We start from the raw sequence: 14,643 nt of genomic DNA on the forward strand, positions 1-14,643 counted from the left end.
TGTGTGTGTGTGTGTGTGTGTGTGTGTGTGTGTGTGTGTACGCATGCACGTGTGTGTCTGTGTGTGTGCGTGTGTGTGTGTGTGTGTGTGACTTGATTAGTGCCATTGTTCCTCTAAGACTAGCTTCATCTCTCTCCAGTCTGTGGTACCATTCAGCTGGGAACCATCACAGTTGATTCAAATGATTATTTATTTGTCTCATGTTACTTGTTTATTGTTACCAGCTGTGAGTTGTGCATAAACTGTACAGGAAGTATGTGATTTGTTCGAGCTTCAATAAAAATATATGTTATGTATCTTTTGTATTAAAAGTTGATAACTTGTCTGAGATGGTTGATCGCCAGGCTTACAGGGTATGTTCATCGGCAGGGTTACAGGGTATAATCATTGTCAGGGTTACAGGGTATAATCATTGTCAGGGTTACAGGGTTACCCAATCGCTGGCCACCAGCCTTATGAACTACCCTACTACAGCCTTTTATTGTCTTTTTATTACCTCACCTTTGGTTTGTGCTCTTCTGTAAAGTGTGTTGTGATTGTAAATGCACTTTACTGTAAATAAAGTTTGATTTGAAATGATTTGATGTAAAGCCTCATCAGTTCACTATGTGTGTGTGCGTGTATGGGTGTGCGTGCGTGCGTGCGTGCGTGCGTGCGCAGGTGGGTGTGTGTGTATATGTGTGTGTGCGCGTGTGTGTGTATGGCTTAACATAACAACAAGACAAACAGGTTTACACACTGCTGTGTTTGTCTCTCTCTCTCTCTGGCCCTCTATGTGTGTGTGTGTGTGTGTGTGTCTGTGTGTCTGTGTGTCTGTGTGTCTGTGTCTGTGTGTCCCTGTGTCCCTGTGTCCCTGTGTCTGTGCCAGCCCGTTTATTGTAATCTCTTATCAGAGCATCATAGAGGAACCTTCTCATACTACTGTAAAAGACTGTGCCTCTCTGTGATTGGGCAATCAGCAGCCAGGTCACAATGGCATGAGGAAGTAGTATTACAGGAAGGGGATATCACAGCCTTACTGTTCCAGTAATACACCATCACTCATCACACCCTGCTCTGGGGACGAGGAGGTAGACAAACTTTCACAGGTGAGAAGAGCTTCTGCCATATAAGTTAGTCACATATACATGGTCTTAACAAGGCTATTGTACAGTGTGTAGTAGTCTGATGTGGAGATGTGGATAGTATGCAATAGGTGTGTGTAAGTGTGTGTGAATGTTGTAGACTGTATCTGTGTGTGTGTGTGTGTGTGTGTGTGTGTGTGTGTGTGTGTGTGTGTGTGTGTGTCTGTAGCCAAGCATGGGTCTTCTGTTCAAAACATGAACAGTATTATAGAGAAACAGAACTTATTTATTTCTATTTTATATATTTATTTATTATATATTTCCTAACACTGTGTTTGTTTCTACTAGCTCACATGGAGAGGGATCTGATCTGTGGTCAGTCCAGGAGGGGTCAAGGTCCAGAGATAGCAGCAGAGACCACTGGATCCAGGTGTTCTGAGAACAGCCTGGAGTTCATCTGTGAGTTAATCCATGAGACAGGCCCTGTGACTGGGGATGATGCCCCAGAGAGAGGCCCTGTGACTCGGAATGATGCCCCAGGGAGAGGCCCTCAGGGTGGGGGTGATGCTCCAGGGAGAGGCCCTCAGGGTGGGGGTGATGCCCCAGGAAGAGGCCCTCAGGGTGGGGGTGATGCCCCAGGGAGAGGCCCTCAGGGTGGGGGTGATGCCCCAGGGAGAGGCCCTCAGGGTGGGGGTGATGCCCCAGGGGGATGCCCTCTGGGTGGGGTGGAGGGTCTGGGTCAGGCTCCTGCCGTGGTGGTCCGACTGCCAGCCCAGTGCACCGTCCATCAGCTGAGACTGCGTCTCTGCATCCAGGTAGGAGATAGATACACACGGATTTGTAAGCAATTTTCATTTAGGACAATGTTTTTATTTTTAAAACTTTTATTTCCATTTCTATTCTATTGCCTCATTCTCTGTTGCTGTTATGTGAATTGCCTTGTGATTTAAAAGCACTTTGACTAAAGTTAGATTTGATTTGCTGTGAATTTCTTGTGCTGAGCTGTGCTGTGCCGGGCTGGGCCAGACTGGGCCAGACTGGACCGAGCTGTGCTGTTCTGTTCTGTTCTGTGAGCTGTGATATGTTCATGCTGTGTCCCAGGCCCAGGAGAGAGGCTGCCACCCGGACCCCCTGGCGCTGTTGGACCCTGACCGGTTCATCCTGCTCTACACCAAGGGAGACCACTGCTATGAGATCTACGATGACTACCAGGTAAGGCTGGGACTCACTTTCTGTTTATATGTAATGTACATAAATAATGTATCTTAGAGCTAAACTGTCGCTATCACCAACAACCACACAGGTGCTCTTTGGGGGGGGGGGGACTGACCTGGATAAATAAAGATTAAATTAAATAAATAGCAACTACAAAAGGGGAAGTAGAGAGAGGGAGAGTCAATGTCCAGGTAGTCATGTGGGTTTTAGAGACCTTTTATGTACTTCATTCTTCATACTTTCATTCTTCATCCCTTTATCAGGTCCTGCGGACGCTGGACGTCCCATGGTCACGTGGCGTTGGGGGCGTGGCCACAGCCAAGATAGTGGTGTCACCACCGCCCGGCGACACAGAGGAGAGGCAGAGCCTTCGCCGTACCCTGGTCTATCTGATTGGCCATGACATGGACACACTGGCTGCTGATAGGCTGGGGGAGCTCAGCTTCACCCGGAGGAAGCTAGCGTCTCCGCGGAGAGAGGAGCTGAGGAGTCGGGACTTCCTGGCGTACGCCACGGAACCCTGGACCACCTCCGCGCCTATCCCCCAGGTGGGACGTTCTCCCTTCTATTCCATGTCCATATCACTCTGTTGATTACATTGTATACATACAGATACATCCCATTGAGATTGCATTGAATACTTTTCTCTTTTACGAGAGATTTTGATAACAAGCATTTTTAAGGAGCCTTAAGGATGCTAAGTGTCCAACCTACTGTAGAGGCCCTCCAGGGGAGTTAACCCTCTTGGGGAGTTAACCCTCCAGGGGAGTTAACCCTCTTGGGGAGTTAACCTTCTTGGGGCAGTAGCGAGGCCTGCTGGTTGGGAAGCGTAATGTTGCGATTTTGATCCTTGCATGGGACAAGCTACTCTTCACCACTGTTTGCTACACGTTTGCTACATTACAAAACGTTATAGTTTTATCCCTCCCCCCCCCCCCCCCCCCCCTAAGAACAGCAGGATCAGAGTAGCAGGAGGCTCTCTGTGGTCTTCTACCACCCTGATGCTGCTGTGTGCCTCACGCTGAAGGTGGACCTCCACATCACCCCTGGCAAGCTGCTCACCATCTACAAGAAGGTCCTGGCTGAACACCAGGTCCAGTGGGACTTTGTTGACGTGGTTCTGAAGGTGATGGATGGATTGATTGATGGATTGATGGATTGATGGATGGATGGATGGATGGATAAATTGGTTGATTGATTGGTTGATGGATTGATTGATGGATGAATGGATGGATGGATGGATGGATGGATGGATGGATGGATGGATGGATGGATTGGTTGGTTAATTGATTGATTAACTTTATTTGACAATGTAAAATGAACTAAATGTAGTCCACAGATGTGGTGAGGATATTAACACAGTGGAGTTTAAACTGATTTCACAATAAACGCAGTGTGAACATCTCTCCCCTGATGTCCCCTCAGGTGTGGGGCAGAGAGGAGTTCCTCTCCGGAGGCTTCCCCCTCTCTGACTTCCTGTGGGTGCGGCAGTGTCTGAGGATGCAGCAGGACCTGCACCTGTCTGTGATCCCTGTGGCGCAGCTCCACGAGGAGGACACAGCCCTGGGGGTAGACTGGCCGCTGGTGGACAGCTTCACGGGCCTGTCGAGCTCCCACGTGGAGCTCTGCCTCAGGAACCGAGAGGTGGATGACATTGTGATGATCTCATTGTGGGACTGTGACAGGAGATTCAGGGTCAAGCTGCTGGGGTTCGACATCCCCCAGCCCCCCTCACCCCCCTCCAGCTCCAAACCCCCCCTGGCCGTCTACGTAGAGGCCTCCATCCTCTACGGCTGCAAGGTCTCAGATCTCATCTCATCTCATCTCACCTCATCTAATCTAATTGAGATCTATATATTTGACCAAAACTGCTTTTTTCAACCCCTATTGATGAGTCCAAACTTTGTTTATATCAGTGGAGGCTGGTGGAGGTAGAAATCGGAGGACAGGCTCATTGTATTATATATTATATATATATATTTATTTGTTACTGTGAAATAATGTACTTTGTTTATTTGTTCTGTGCTATAATACTTGTGAGCCACAACAACAAAAAAATCCCAAACTAAACTTTTGACCTTTGACCTGTTCTCAGGTGCTGTCCTCTGTGTGTTCTGTATCCAAGCCCTTCTCAGACGAGGTCCTGTGGAACCAGTGGCTGGAGTTCGACGTGCTCCTCAGTGACCTTCCTCGAGGAGCCAAGCTCGGTTTCACCATCATCGCTTGCGGCCAGGACACCAACCCTCCAGCCAAGGAGTCCTCCAGGTCCCCCTCCTCCTCAGGGAGTCCCCCAGGTCCAGGTCCAGGTCCAGGCTCGGGGAAGGTGCTGTACTTTGTGAACCTTCTGCTGTTGGACCACCGGGCGCTGCTGCGCCAGGGGCCTCACACTCTCCACATGTGGAGTTTCGCGGAGCTCGAAGAGGAGGCCTTCACCTACCAGGCAGACAAGCTGTCCTCCTCCACCAGCCCTTATGTGGCTGACGCCATGGCCATCAGCTTCCTGCTCGACCGCTACAGCTTCCCCGTGGTCCTCCCCCACAGCCTCTCCTCCACTGGAGAGACGGCTCTCTCCCCTGCCTTACCCCTTTCCCCCGCCTCACCTCCCTCCAGTCTTTCCCCTCACCCTTACCACTCGAGCCATTCCCCCATCTCACCCACCCTCAACCTCCCACCCCCCTCCTTACAACCATCCAGCCACTCCCCCTCAGAGTCCCCCCTCAGAGCCCCCTCCCCCGTGGGGACAGACAGAGGGCGTCTGCGGAGGTTCAGGGAGGAGAGCGTTCGCTACGCCTCCAACCTGCCTCAGTTCCTGCGCAGCATTGATTGGCTGAGGCACAGCGTGGTCCAGGACGTCCACTGGCTCCTCGACCAATGGGACGCCAAGGATCTGGAGGTGCTTGCGTGTGTGTGTGTGTGTGTGTGTGCGTGCATCTGTATGTGTGTGTGTGTGTGCATGTGTGTGTGCGTGTGTTTGCGTGTGTGTGCGCGTATGTATGTGTGCATGTGTGTGTGCGTGCTTGCATGCATTCATGTGTGTTTGTGTGTGCGTGCGTGTGTGCGTGCGTGCGTGCGTGCATGCATGTGTGAGGGGTGTATATGTGTGTGTGTGTGTGTGTGTGTGTGTGTGTGTGTGTGTGTGTGCGCGTGTGTAATTGACCTGTTTGATCTATCCTCAGGTGTGTGTGGCTCTGGAGCTGCTCAGTGTGGATTTTGCAGACGAGGTGGTGCGGAGACTAGCAGTCCAGCGGCTGGAGAGTCTGACCAACGACGAGGTCCTGAGGTACCTACTGCAACTAGTCCAGGTAAGGGAGAGGGGAGAGACTCATCTGGGGGGAGATGGGGGAGAGAGATGGGGGAGAGAAACTCATCAGCTCCCTACCTCTTGCTGGAATCTATAAAGGTGGTGACCTCTCCGACCTAGATAATTGTATAGATATTGTGGACAGGGTGCACCTGCAAAAGAGGCCTTGGTCTCAGTGTGTTTTCCCCTGTATAAATGAAGGTTAATTAAATCTGGAGACCACAGTGTCTGGATCTGAGATCAGTATTGTTGTTGTCTCTCTCCTCTCTTCAGACTCTGAAGGTGGAGCCGTACCATGACAGCTTCCTGGCGCGTTTCCTGATCCGGCGAGCTCTGAGAGTGAGTGATCTCTTCCTCTAAACTGTAAACATGCCAGATAGCCTTTAGATCAGCAGGCCAACACAGTCTTGATGTCATTTACTTCATTCAGGTATCAAGGGAGGCTGGTGGAGGTAGAAATCGGAGGACACACTCATTGTAATGCATGGAATGGAATGCATTACAATGAGCCCGTCCTCTGATTTCTGCCTCCACCAGCCTCCCCTGTTACAATCCACTAACACTACAACACGAGCCTGATGTGCAGTTAGGGTTAGGGTTAGGGTTAGCAGCGACGGTTGGAAATGGATGTAACTTCTTCATACATTTTACTGCACACAAGATAGATCTACAATAGATTAGTTATTGTAGAATATATTGTTGCTGTTGTAAAACACAAATTCATCCCCTCACTGTCCTGTCCTCCAGAGCAAGAGAATCGGCCACTTCTTCTTCTGGTACGTCCGCAGCGAGGTGGCAGGATGTCCGTACTTCCGTCAGCGCATGGCCGTGGTTCTGGAGGCTTATTTACTGGGCTGTGGACCAGCCATGCTGGAGAACTTCTCTAAACAGGTACCAGACCAGCTGGAGAACTTCTCTAAACAGGTACCAGACCAGCTGGAGAACTTCTCTAAACAGGTACCAGATCAGCTGGAGAACTTCTCTAAACAGGTACCAGATCAGCTGGAGACCTTCTCTAAACAGGTACCAGATCAGCTGGATAACCTCTCGAAACAGGTACCACACTCTTAGAAAACATTGTTCTAAAAGGGTCCTTAATTTGTCCCCATAAGGGAACACTTTAAAGAACCATTTTTGGGTTAGATGTAGACTCCTTTTTGGTTCCAGAATGAAGAACCCCTTTAGAGCCATTTTTTTGTAAGAGTGCAGACCTGCTGGAGAACTTCTCTAAACAGGTACCAGATCAGCTGGAGACCTTCTCTAAACAGGTACCAGATCAGCTGGATAACCTCTCGAAACAGGTACCACACTCTTAGAAAACATTGTTCTAAAAGGGTCCTTAATTTGTCCCCATAAGGGAACACTTTAAAGAACCATATTTGGGTTAGATGTAGACTCCTTTTTGGTTCCAGAATGAAGAACCCCTTTAGAGCCATTTTTTTCTAAGAGTGCAGACCTGCTGGAGAACTTCTCTCAACAGGTACCAGAACATGATTCAGGAGGAGGACACTGAGAAGACAAGGACTTAATTTATTGTCCTCGTATTGTTTACTAAGGCACATCCATGGAAATATGTCCTTGCCCTCTGTTTCACTCATCCTTCATGGTTTTCGATAGTTATTCTGGCATTGTTGCGTTGATGTTGTGGCTGAATGTGTTTTTAAAAGTATGGTCTCATGAATTCCATAAATTGGCCTATCAGGTGCAGGCAGTGGAGGCTCTACAGGACGTGGCCACCGTGGTGAAGACACTCTACCCCGACAAGACCGACCTCCCAGTCACAGGTGGCGCCACCTTTACAGTTTTTTTATTTTAATGTTATTGTATTTCACCTTTATTTATCTAGACAGGTTCGGTTGAGTACAAATTCTTATTTACAATGACGACCTGGCCAGTGGCGACATTACAAGACAAGACATTTTGAGTGATAAGACATGAAGAATATAATAGAATGTTAAAGGGTCAATCTGGGATTGGTACATCCCTTTTTTGTACAATTTAAAATTAATGATATATAGCCATTGATTCTTGAACAATATCAATTGTTTCACAAGTTTAGTTAACTTAACCTACCACATCAGAACCCCAAATATAAACTTTATTTACTCGCTTAATTGTAAACAGTTTCAAGGAAGGTTTTGTATAGCATATTTTGTATAGCTTCAAAATATGGTTAAAACTATCATCTTGTTAATGGTTAATGTTAGGGTTAGGGTTAAGGTTATATGTTAACATTATGTGTTAACGTTAGGTGTTAGATGTTAAGGCCTGACTGCTCCTCTCCCCAAGCGACCCGGACACTCCAGGAGCTGCTACAGAAATCCAACCTGCCCTCAGAATTCCTGGTGCCCTTTGACCCCCGCATCAGAGCTGGGACCATCCTGGTGAGGGCTGCAATGTGTGTGTGTGTGTGTGTGTGTGTGTGTGTGTGTGTGTGTGTGTGTGTGTGTGTGTGTGTGTATGTGTGTGTGTGTGTGTGTGTTTGTGTGTGAGACTCAACCCAACAACGTACTTTCCAAACTAACCAGTGCCCTGCTCTCCTGGTTTCTGACCAATCCCCTGCTCTCCTGGTTTCTGACCACTCTCCTCCCCAGCTGGACAGGTGTAAGATCATGGCCTCTAAGAAGAAGCCTCTGTGGCTGGAGTTCAGCTGTGTGGCGTCCCCCGGCCCCCCTGGCTCCCCTGCTGCCCCCGCCGCCCCCCCTGTTGGCATCATCTTCAAAAAGGGAGATGACCTGAGACAGGACATGCTGGTGATCCAGGTGAAGAAGTTTGTCACTACAGAACAATCTGGAAACATGATCTCTGATGTAGAGAAGAATACTGGCCCCTCTGTATCTGGTCCCTTTCTGATGGTCTATTGATGGCCACACTAGAGACAAACTATCACCTGCAACCACTTTCTTCCATATCTGTTGAGAGATCCTTTGTCATTATCCTTGATGATGTAGTTGTTATTATTATCCTTGATGATGTAGTTGTTGTTGTTATTGTTGACATGTTTGTGTGGTGGTCCGCAGACTCTGGTGGTGATGGATTCTATCTGGCAGGAGAAAGCTCTAGACCTCAACCTGATCCCGTACGGCTGCATCTCCACAGGACACAACATTGGTAATGAACCTAATTCTAACCTAACGCTAATCAGTCACAACATCGGTACCTAATCTTATTTTAACCTAACCCTAACCTAACTCTAACCTAACTCTCACCTAACTCTAACCAGTCACAACATTGGTACTGAACCGTATTCTAACCTAACTCAAACCTAATTCGAACCAGTCACAACATTGGTAACTAACCTAACTCTAACCAGCTTATACAGCCACAACATTGCTTAACAATAATCAGGGGCACATTGCCATTTCAACAAAGAATCATAGCTTTTCTATATGAGGCAGCAAACTGTCAGATTTCTCTTGGGAATGTCACATGTGTTGTAGGTATTATAGAGATTGTGTGTGTGTGTGTGTGTGTGTGTGTGTGTGTGTGTGTGTGTGTGTGTGTGTGTGTGCATGCATGTGTGTGTCAGGTATGATAGAGATAGTGAGGGATGCTGTAACCATCGCAGCGGTCCAGTGGAGTCAGGGAGGAACGACAGGAGCCTTCAAGAACGACGCCCTGTTTGAGTGGCTGAAGGGGAAGTGCCCTCTGCAGGAGATAGTAAGTATCACTTCTCTCTCTCTCTGTCTTTGTCTGTCTCTCTCTCTCTCTCTCTCTCTCCCTTTCTCTCTGTCTTTGTCTGTCTTGTCAGCTTCTCTTTTTAGTTTCCCACTAACTTTTGCTCTCTGTGTATTTATGTCATCATCATTATCATCATTATCGTCATCATCATCATCATCATCTTCATCATCATCTTCATCATCTTCATCAGCACTACCAGGCGATGGAGCGGTTCGTTAACTCCTGCGCAGGCTACTGCGTAGCGACGTACGTCCTCGGAATAGGAGACCGCCACAATGACAACATCATGATCACTGACCACGGTAAGACCTACGATGACATCACCATGACCCCTCATCATGACGATACCATTCCTCATTCCATTAAATCCATTACAATGAACTCGTCCTCCGCTGGCACATCACTGAACCTACGTAAAGCATCACATTTCGGCTCAAAACTGGAACAGTATCTAATTATCATGTTAGCTAATGTATATTCAGAGCTATCTACCAACACAGATGCTTCTATTGATATCACCGTGGTAACAGGAACAATATCTATGTTCCATGACAGAGAGGGAGAGAGAGAGGGGGCGAGGGAAGAGGGCGAGAGAGAGAGAGAGAGAGAGAGAGAGAGAGAGAGAGAGAGAGAGAGAGAGAGGTGATCAGTCCATTGCTATAATTTCTGTTGCGGTATCTTCACAGGAGACCTTTTGACGTAGTGACAAATGTAATGATGCCATCTAATGAGGCAGGTTTACAGCCTTTCTCTGTCCTGTGTTGACAAGTATTCCCAGTGTGAAGGCCTGGCCCTTAACAAAACACATTCAACATGTTAATCTATTTATTCAATGATTTCAAACTGTAGAGAGCCCATAGAAAGAAACTGTAAGCTGTAAAGTGTAACGCATAACCGGTCAAACGTGACTGTTCTCTAGCTTCAATGACTGATACATTGCATATTAAACGGTGTTGTGTGTGATGTGCATATTCAACAGTGTTATGTGTGTGAGTGGTGTGTGTAATTCAACAAGGGTGTGTTGTGTTGTGCGTGAAGTGTGTATTGAACGGTGTTGTGATATGTTCTGCCTCCCTAGGGAGCCTGTTCCACATTGACTTTGGTCATATCCTGGGGAACAGGAAACACTTCATGGGGGTCAGCAGGGAGCGCGTCCCATTTGTCCTCACACCGGACTTTCTGTATGTCATGGGCAGGGTCAAAGGTCGCTCCAGCCTCTACTTCCAACGCTTCAGGGTCAGTAGTCTGGTTATGGTGTGTGTGTGTGTGTGTGTGTGTGTGTGTGTGTGTGTGTGTGTGTGTGTGTGTGTGTGTGAGTGCATGCCTGCATGCGTGTGTGTGTGTGTGTGTGTGTGTGTGTGTGTGTGTGTATGTGTGTGTAACCCTGGTCTCCCCCACCCTCCAGGACACCTGTACCCAGGCCTACCTGTCTCTGCGCTCCCATTCCCGTCTGCTGGTCACCCTCTTCTCCCTCATGCTGCTGACAGGCATCCCTGAACTCAGCGCTGCAGAGGACATGCGTTACCTCAGAGAGGCACTGCAGGTACACACACACACACACGCACACATACACACACACGCATGCACGCACGCACACACACACACACACACACACACACACACACACTTGCACTCCTCACCAGGATGGTCCCAGCTCTGATGCGGGGGTCAAAGGGCACCAGGAATTCTGAGGGCAGGTTCGATCTCTGTAGCAGCTCCTGGAGTCTCCAGGTCGCTGGGGGAGAGGAGCAGTCAGGAAGGGCCTCAACACCTGACACCTAACGTTAACACATAACGTTAACATCTAACCTTAACCCTTACCCTAACCCTAACTTTAACCCTTAACAAAATTCTAGTTTTAACCAAGTTTTGAAGCTGTACAGTCTTTGTTTACTCGCATGTACGCACACACTCACCCACACACACACACATACACACACACACACACACACACACACACACAGGGATCCCTGAGCTCAGCGCTGCAGAGGACATGTGCCACCACAGGGAGGCGCTGTAGGTATTAGTCTCTCCTACTAGGGAGTTGTAAGACTGTGAGAGACTGTAAGTGCCTCTGTTGTTGTCTGAGGGGTTTACTCTCCGGTCAGGACTAAGCACTTGTTTAAGAAGAGTTTTGTGACTCGCGCTATAGCTGCAGGACAAGTTGTGTTGTGTTGATTGTGTGTGTCTGTGTGTGTGTGTGTGTGTGTGTGTGTGTGTGTGTGTGTGTGTGTGTGTGTGTGTGTGTGTGTGTGTGTGTGTGTGTGTGTGTGTGTGCAGGAGGACCGTGGCGAGGATGAGGCCAAGGAACACTTCCTCCAGCAGATCTCCCTGTGTGAGCAGCTGGGCTGGACCGTTCAGGCTAACTGGTGGATCCACATGTTCGCTGGCATCAAATAACAAGTGTGTGTGTGTGTGTGTGTGTGTGTGCGTGCGTGTGTGCGTGCATGTGTGTGTGTGTGTGTGAGTGTGTGAGCTACTGAAAACTCTACAGAACATAGACAATCACAGGTTCACATTCCGACACTAGGACAGTCCTGGAGATAATGAATATGAGGTTTGACATCGTGTTTCTGCTGTTGCCCGCAGTGACATGCTCCAGCTGAGGTGTTGATTAGCATTGATGGGTTCAACAGTATGTCAACAATGTCCTCCATCTTTAATGATGTCAACAATGTCTCTTTAATGATGTCAACAATGTCTGCTTGATGATGTCAACAATGTCTCTTTAATGATGTCAACAATGTCCTCCCTCTTTAATGATGTCAACAGTGTCTCCTTAATGATGTCAACAATGTATCTTTAATGATGTCAACAATGTCCTCCCTCTTTAATGATGTCAGCAATGTCTCTTTAATGATGTCAACAATGTCTCTTTAATGATGTCAATAATGTCCCCTTAATGATGTCAACAATGTCTCTTTAATGATGTCAACAGTGTCTCCTTAATAATGTCAACAATGTCTCTTTAATGATGTCAACAATGTCTCTTTAATGATGTCAACAACGCCCTCCCTCTTTAATGATGTCAACTATGTCTCTTTAATGATGTCAACAATGTCCCCTTAATGATGTCAACAATGTCTCTTTAATGAGGTCATCAATGTCCTCCCTCTTTAATGATGTCATCAATGTCAGTCCTCCTTCACAATGTCATCAATATTTAGATTACATTATTATATAGTTTTTCCAAAAAATTTGTGTTTTACTTTAAAGTAGCCATGACATTTAGGGACTGAAACTGACAATTTCTGTCCGCCATTTTTCCCTGTCTGAAGTATTTTTTAGTACCGCCCACGTATATAATATGTAATGTAAAGTAATATGGATATTATCTTAGTCTAATAAATAAATCAATATTGGGTGAATCAAAAATAAATTTTTGGAACTATTTGAAGTCTCCAGTAATTTCATTGACGCCGCTCTTCTAATATCCCACTCTGCCTCTATACCACTCTGGGCCTATGTATCAGGGCATACTGTCGATGATGTGTTCACATTGATGTGAATTCAGACCATTTGGGATAGGATGGGGTTATAACAACTGATCTCTGGCTATAGCATATGACATATGCTAGTTGGGAGTTATTCTACACTCTTCCAACTGAAAGATAGGCCTATCATTGGCAGACTACGTTCAACCAAGGATAGGCCTATTCATGAGGCACAGACCACACTTTGAATTAAGGCTTAGAGATGTATTGAGAATAACAACGAGATGGGATGGACTCTATTGGTTTGGAGTCTTCCTTAGGTAGCTCTCTCTCTCTCTCTCTCTCTCTCTCTGCGTTCTCTTGACCACATGATCTAAATGTCTTCTTCACTACATGACCTGACTTGGTAAAACTGTTAATGATCAGAGCTATTTAGTATTGATAAAAAAAATCTAAATAAATTTGCAAATAGTTAATCTACATAAAAACACAAAGGTGTTGAGATTTTAGTTTGATTCCTTAGTTATTTGCGACACCTAGTGGCCACCTGTGGAGTACTGTACCTTTGTTTCATCATGCAAGTCATGCTTGGTTGACGCTGTTATCATCAGTGTGAACAAACTGTGTATATTGAAGTATGATGTGAAGAACGTGTATAGTTGTTATATAGAGTAGCTGGAATAGCCAGTAAAAAGTGTTCTTTCTTTTTTTAAGGCTAACCTCGTTGCTACATAACTGAGGACAGTCAGAGCATTGAGAGCAACACCTCAGGACATAGTCCAGGAGCAGAGCTGCAGCTCTCGCGAATACTGCAAGTCTTCATGGTTGCAGAGTGACACCTGTTGCTCCTTTGTGTTTTCCCCCTTTGTGTTTTCCCCCTTCCTCCTTGCCCTCATCCCCAACCTGTCACACCAAATTTATATTTCTACTTCAGTAAAATTATTTCATTCCATTAATGTGTTTTGTCCAATATGTTTTGTCTTACTGACACTGTTATGAGTTTCTATGAGCTACCACATATGTACCCTTTTCAGACAGAAAATACAGCTTCAATTGCCCTTCTATAACTATATTGATCATTCCAAGTGTAATCTTTCAAACAGAGGAAAACGTGCCGCTTCTGAAGCGTCAACTACACCATGGAACGTTCATGTTGAGTTACCCTAACAACGAACGCGATTAGCCAGTTGGTTAATTTGCCAGCCAACGATTTCAAATCATGACATTTTGAGACCCATAAATTAATCTGCTCACATTTCCCTACCGTATTTTAAAAGAAAACATCCCAAACTTTCTCCAGATTGTCAACGTCTTTTTTTTAAAATGCCAAACACGTTGGACAGCTAACTTGGGCAGCCTGCACTTGTTGACATCCGAAGTAAGTGAAAAGTGAAAGGTACAAACCATTCCCAAGCAAATTTCTTACGGCAGTTTGTTATGTTGACAAATTAACACCAAAGTATTCAGACGTTCTTGGAAATACTGTTTGAATATGGTTATATAATTTGACAAATTGTGTGCAGTAAAGTTTCCATGAACACAGGATCAACTGGTCATGATCTGAGAGCAGGAGTGAGGACGTGTAAAGGTAAGAGGATATCTTTGTATACACTCTCTCTCCTCTAAACTGAACACAACATTTCTTGAGAGACTATAGGCTTGATGTTATGTTTCTGTCTGTGAGAAACAGCTGAACTGCTTCAGTATGAGCTCTGCTACTGAGGATCACCTTTGACCTCCTCCAGCATTAGAGAATGACTCTCTACATAAATAATATTATCATTCATGGTGTTTAATGTGTGTCAGTTTGTGTGAGAGACATATATGTATTTCTATGTGTGTCTTGTATGAGTATCCACAATGTCTGTTTGCAAACTGTACATACATAGTATACTTGTAAAGTGGAAGATGTTATAAATGTTTCCCTTCACTGAAACACATGAGTTTA

At 46.3% G+C, this 14,643-nt stretch overlaps 1 protein-coding gene across 2 annotated transcripts; it reads left to right on the forward strand.

The window, feature by feature from the left end:
- Nucleotides 1-1,045: 1,045 nt before the first annotated feature.
- Nucleotides 1,046-12,641, forward strand: LOC310808472 (phosphatidylinositol 4,5-bisphosphate 3-kinase catalytic subunit gamma isoform). 2 transcript variants are annotated; one of them, XM_083675394.1, is made up of 19 exons: nt 1,046-1,088; nt 1,413-1,879; nt 2,166-2,276; nt 2,543-2,827; nt 3,235-3,405; nt 3,705-4,079; nt 4,375-5,172; nt 5,456-5,581; nt 5,854-5,919; nt 6,328-6,471; nt 7,283-7,364; nt 7,870-7,964; nt 8,175-8,342; nt 8,601-8,691; nt 9,110-9,240; nt 9,452-9,563; nt 10,340-10,497; nt 10,667-10,804; nt 11,542-12,641. In XM_083675394.1, the coding sequence occupies exons 2-19, from the start codon at nt 1,418-1,420 to the stop codon at nt 11,659-11,661; spliced, it is 3,633 nt and encodes a 1,210-aa protein (XP_083531520.1). In that variant the 5' UTR covers nt 1,046-1,088; nt 1,413-1,417; the 3' UTR covers nt 11,662-12,641. The 2 variants fall into 2 exon arrangements, with proteins under 2 accessions (XP_083531520.1, XP_083531521.1); XM_083675395.1 differs by having other exon boundaries at nt 3,235-3,372.
- Nucleotides 12,642-14,643: the final 2,002 nt, after the last annotated feature.

The sequence above is a fragment of the Argentina silus genome (genome assembly GCF_951799395.1).
Source record: "Argentina silus genome assembly, chromosome: 8".
Taxonomy (NCBI): Eukaryota; Metazoa; Chordata; class Actinopteri; order Argentiniformes; family Argentinidae; genus Argentina; species Argentina silus.

Coding starts and splice junctions, on each gene's coding strand:
- LOC310808472 (XM_083675394.1), top strand. CDS start 1,418: ATGGAGAGGGATCTGATCTGTGGTCAGTCCAGGAGGGGTCAAGGTCCA. Junction 5,582..5,853: donor ACCTACTGCAACTAGTCCAG/GTAAGGGAGAGG, acceptor TCCTCTCTTCAG/ACTCTGAAGGTGGAGCCGTA. Junction 9,564..10,339: donor CATCATGATCACTGACCACG/GTAAGACCTACG, acceptor CTGCCTCCCTAG/GGAGCCTGTTCCACATTGAC.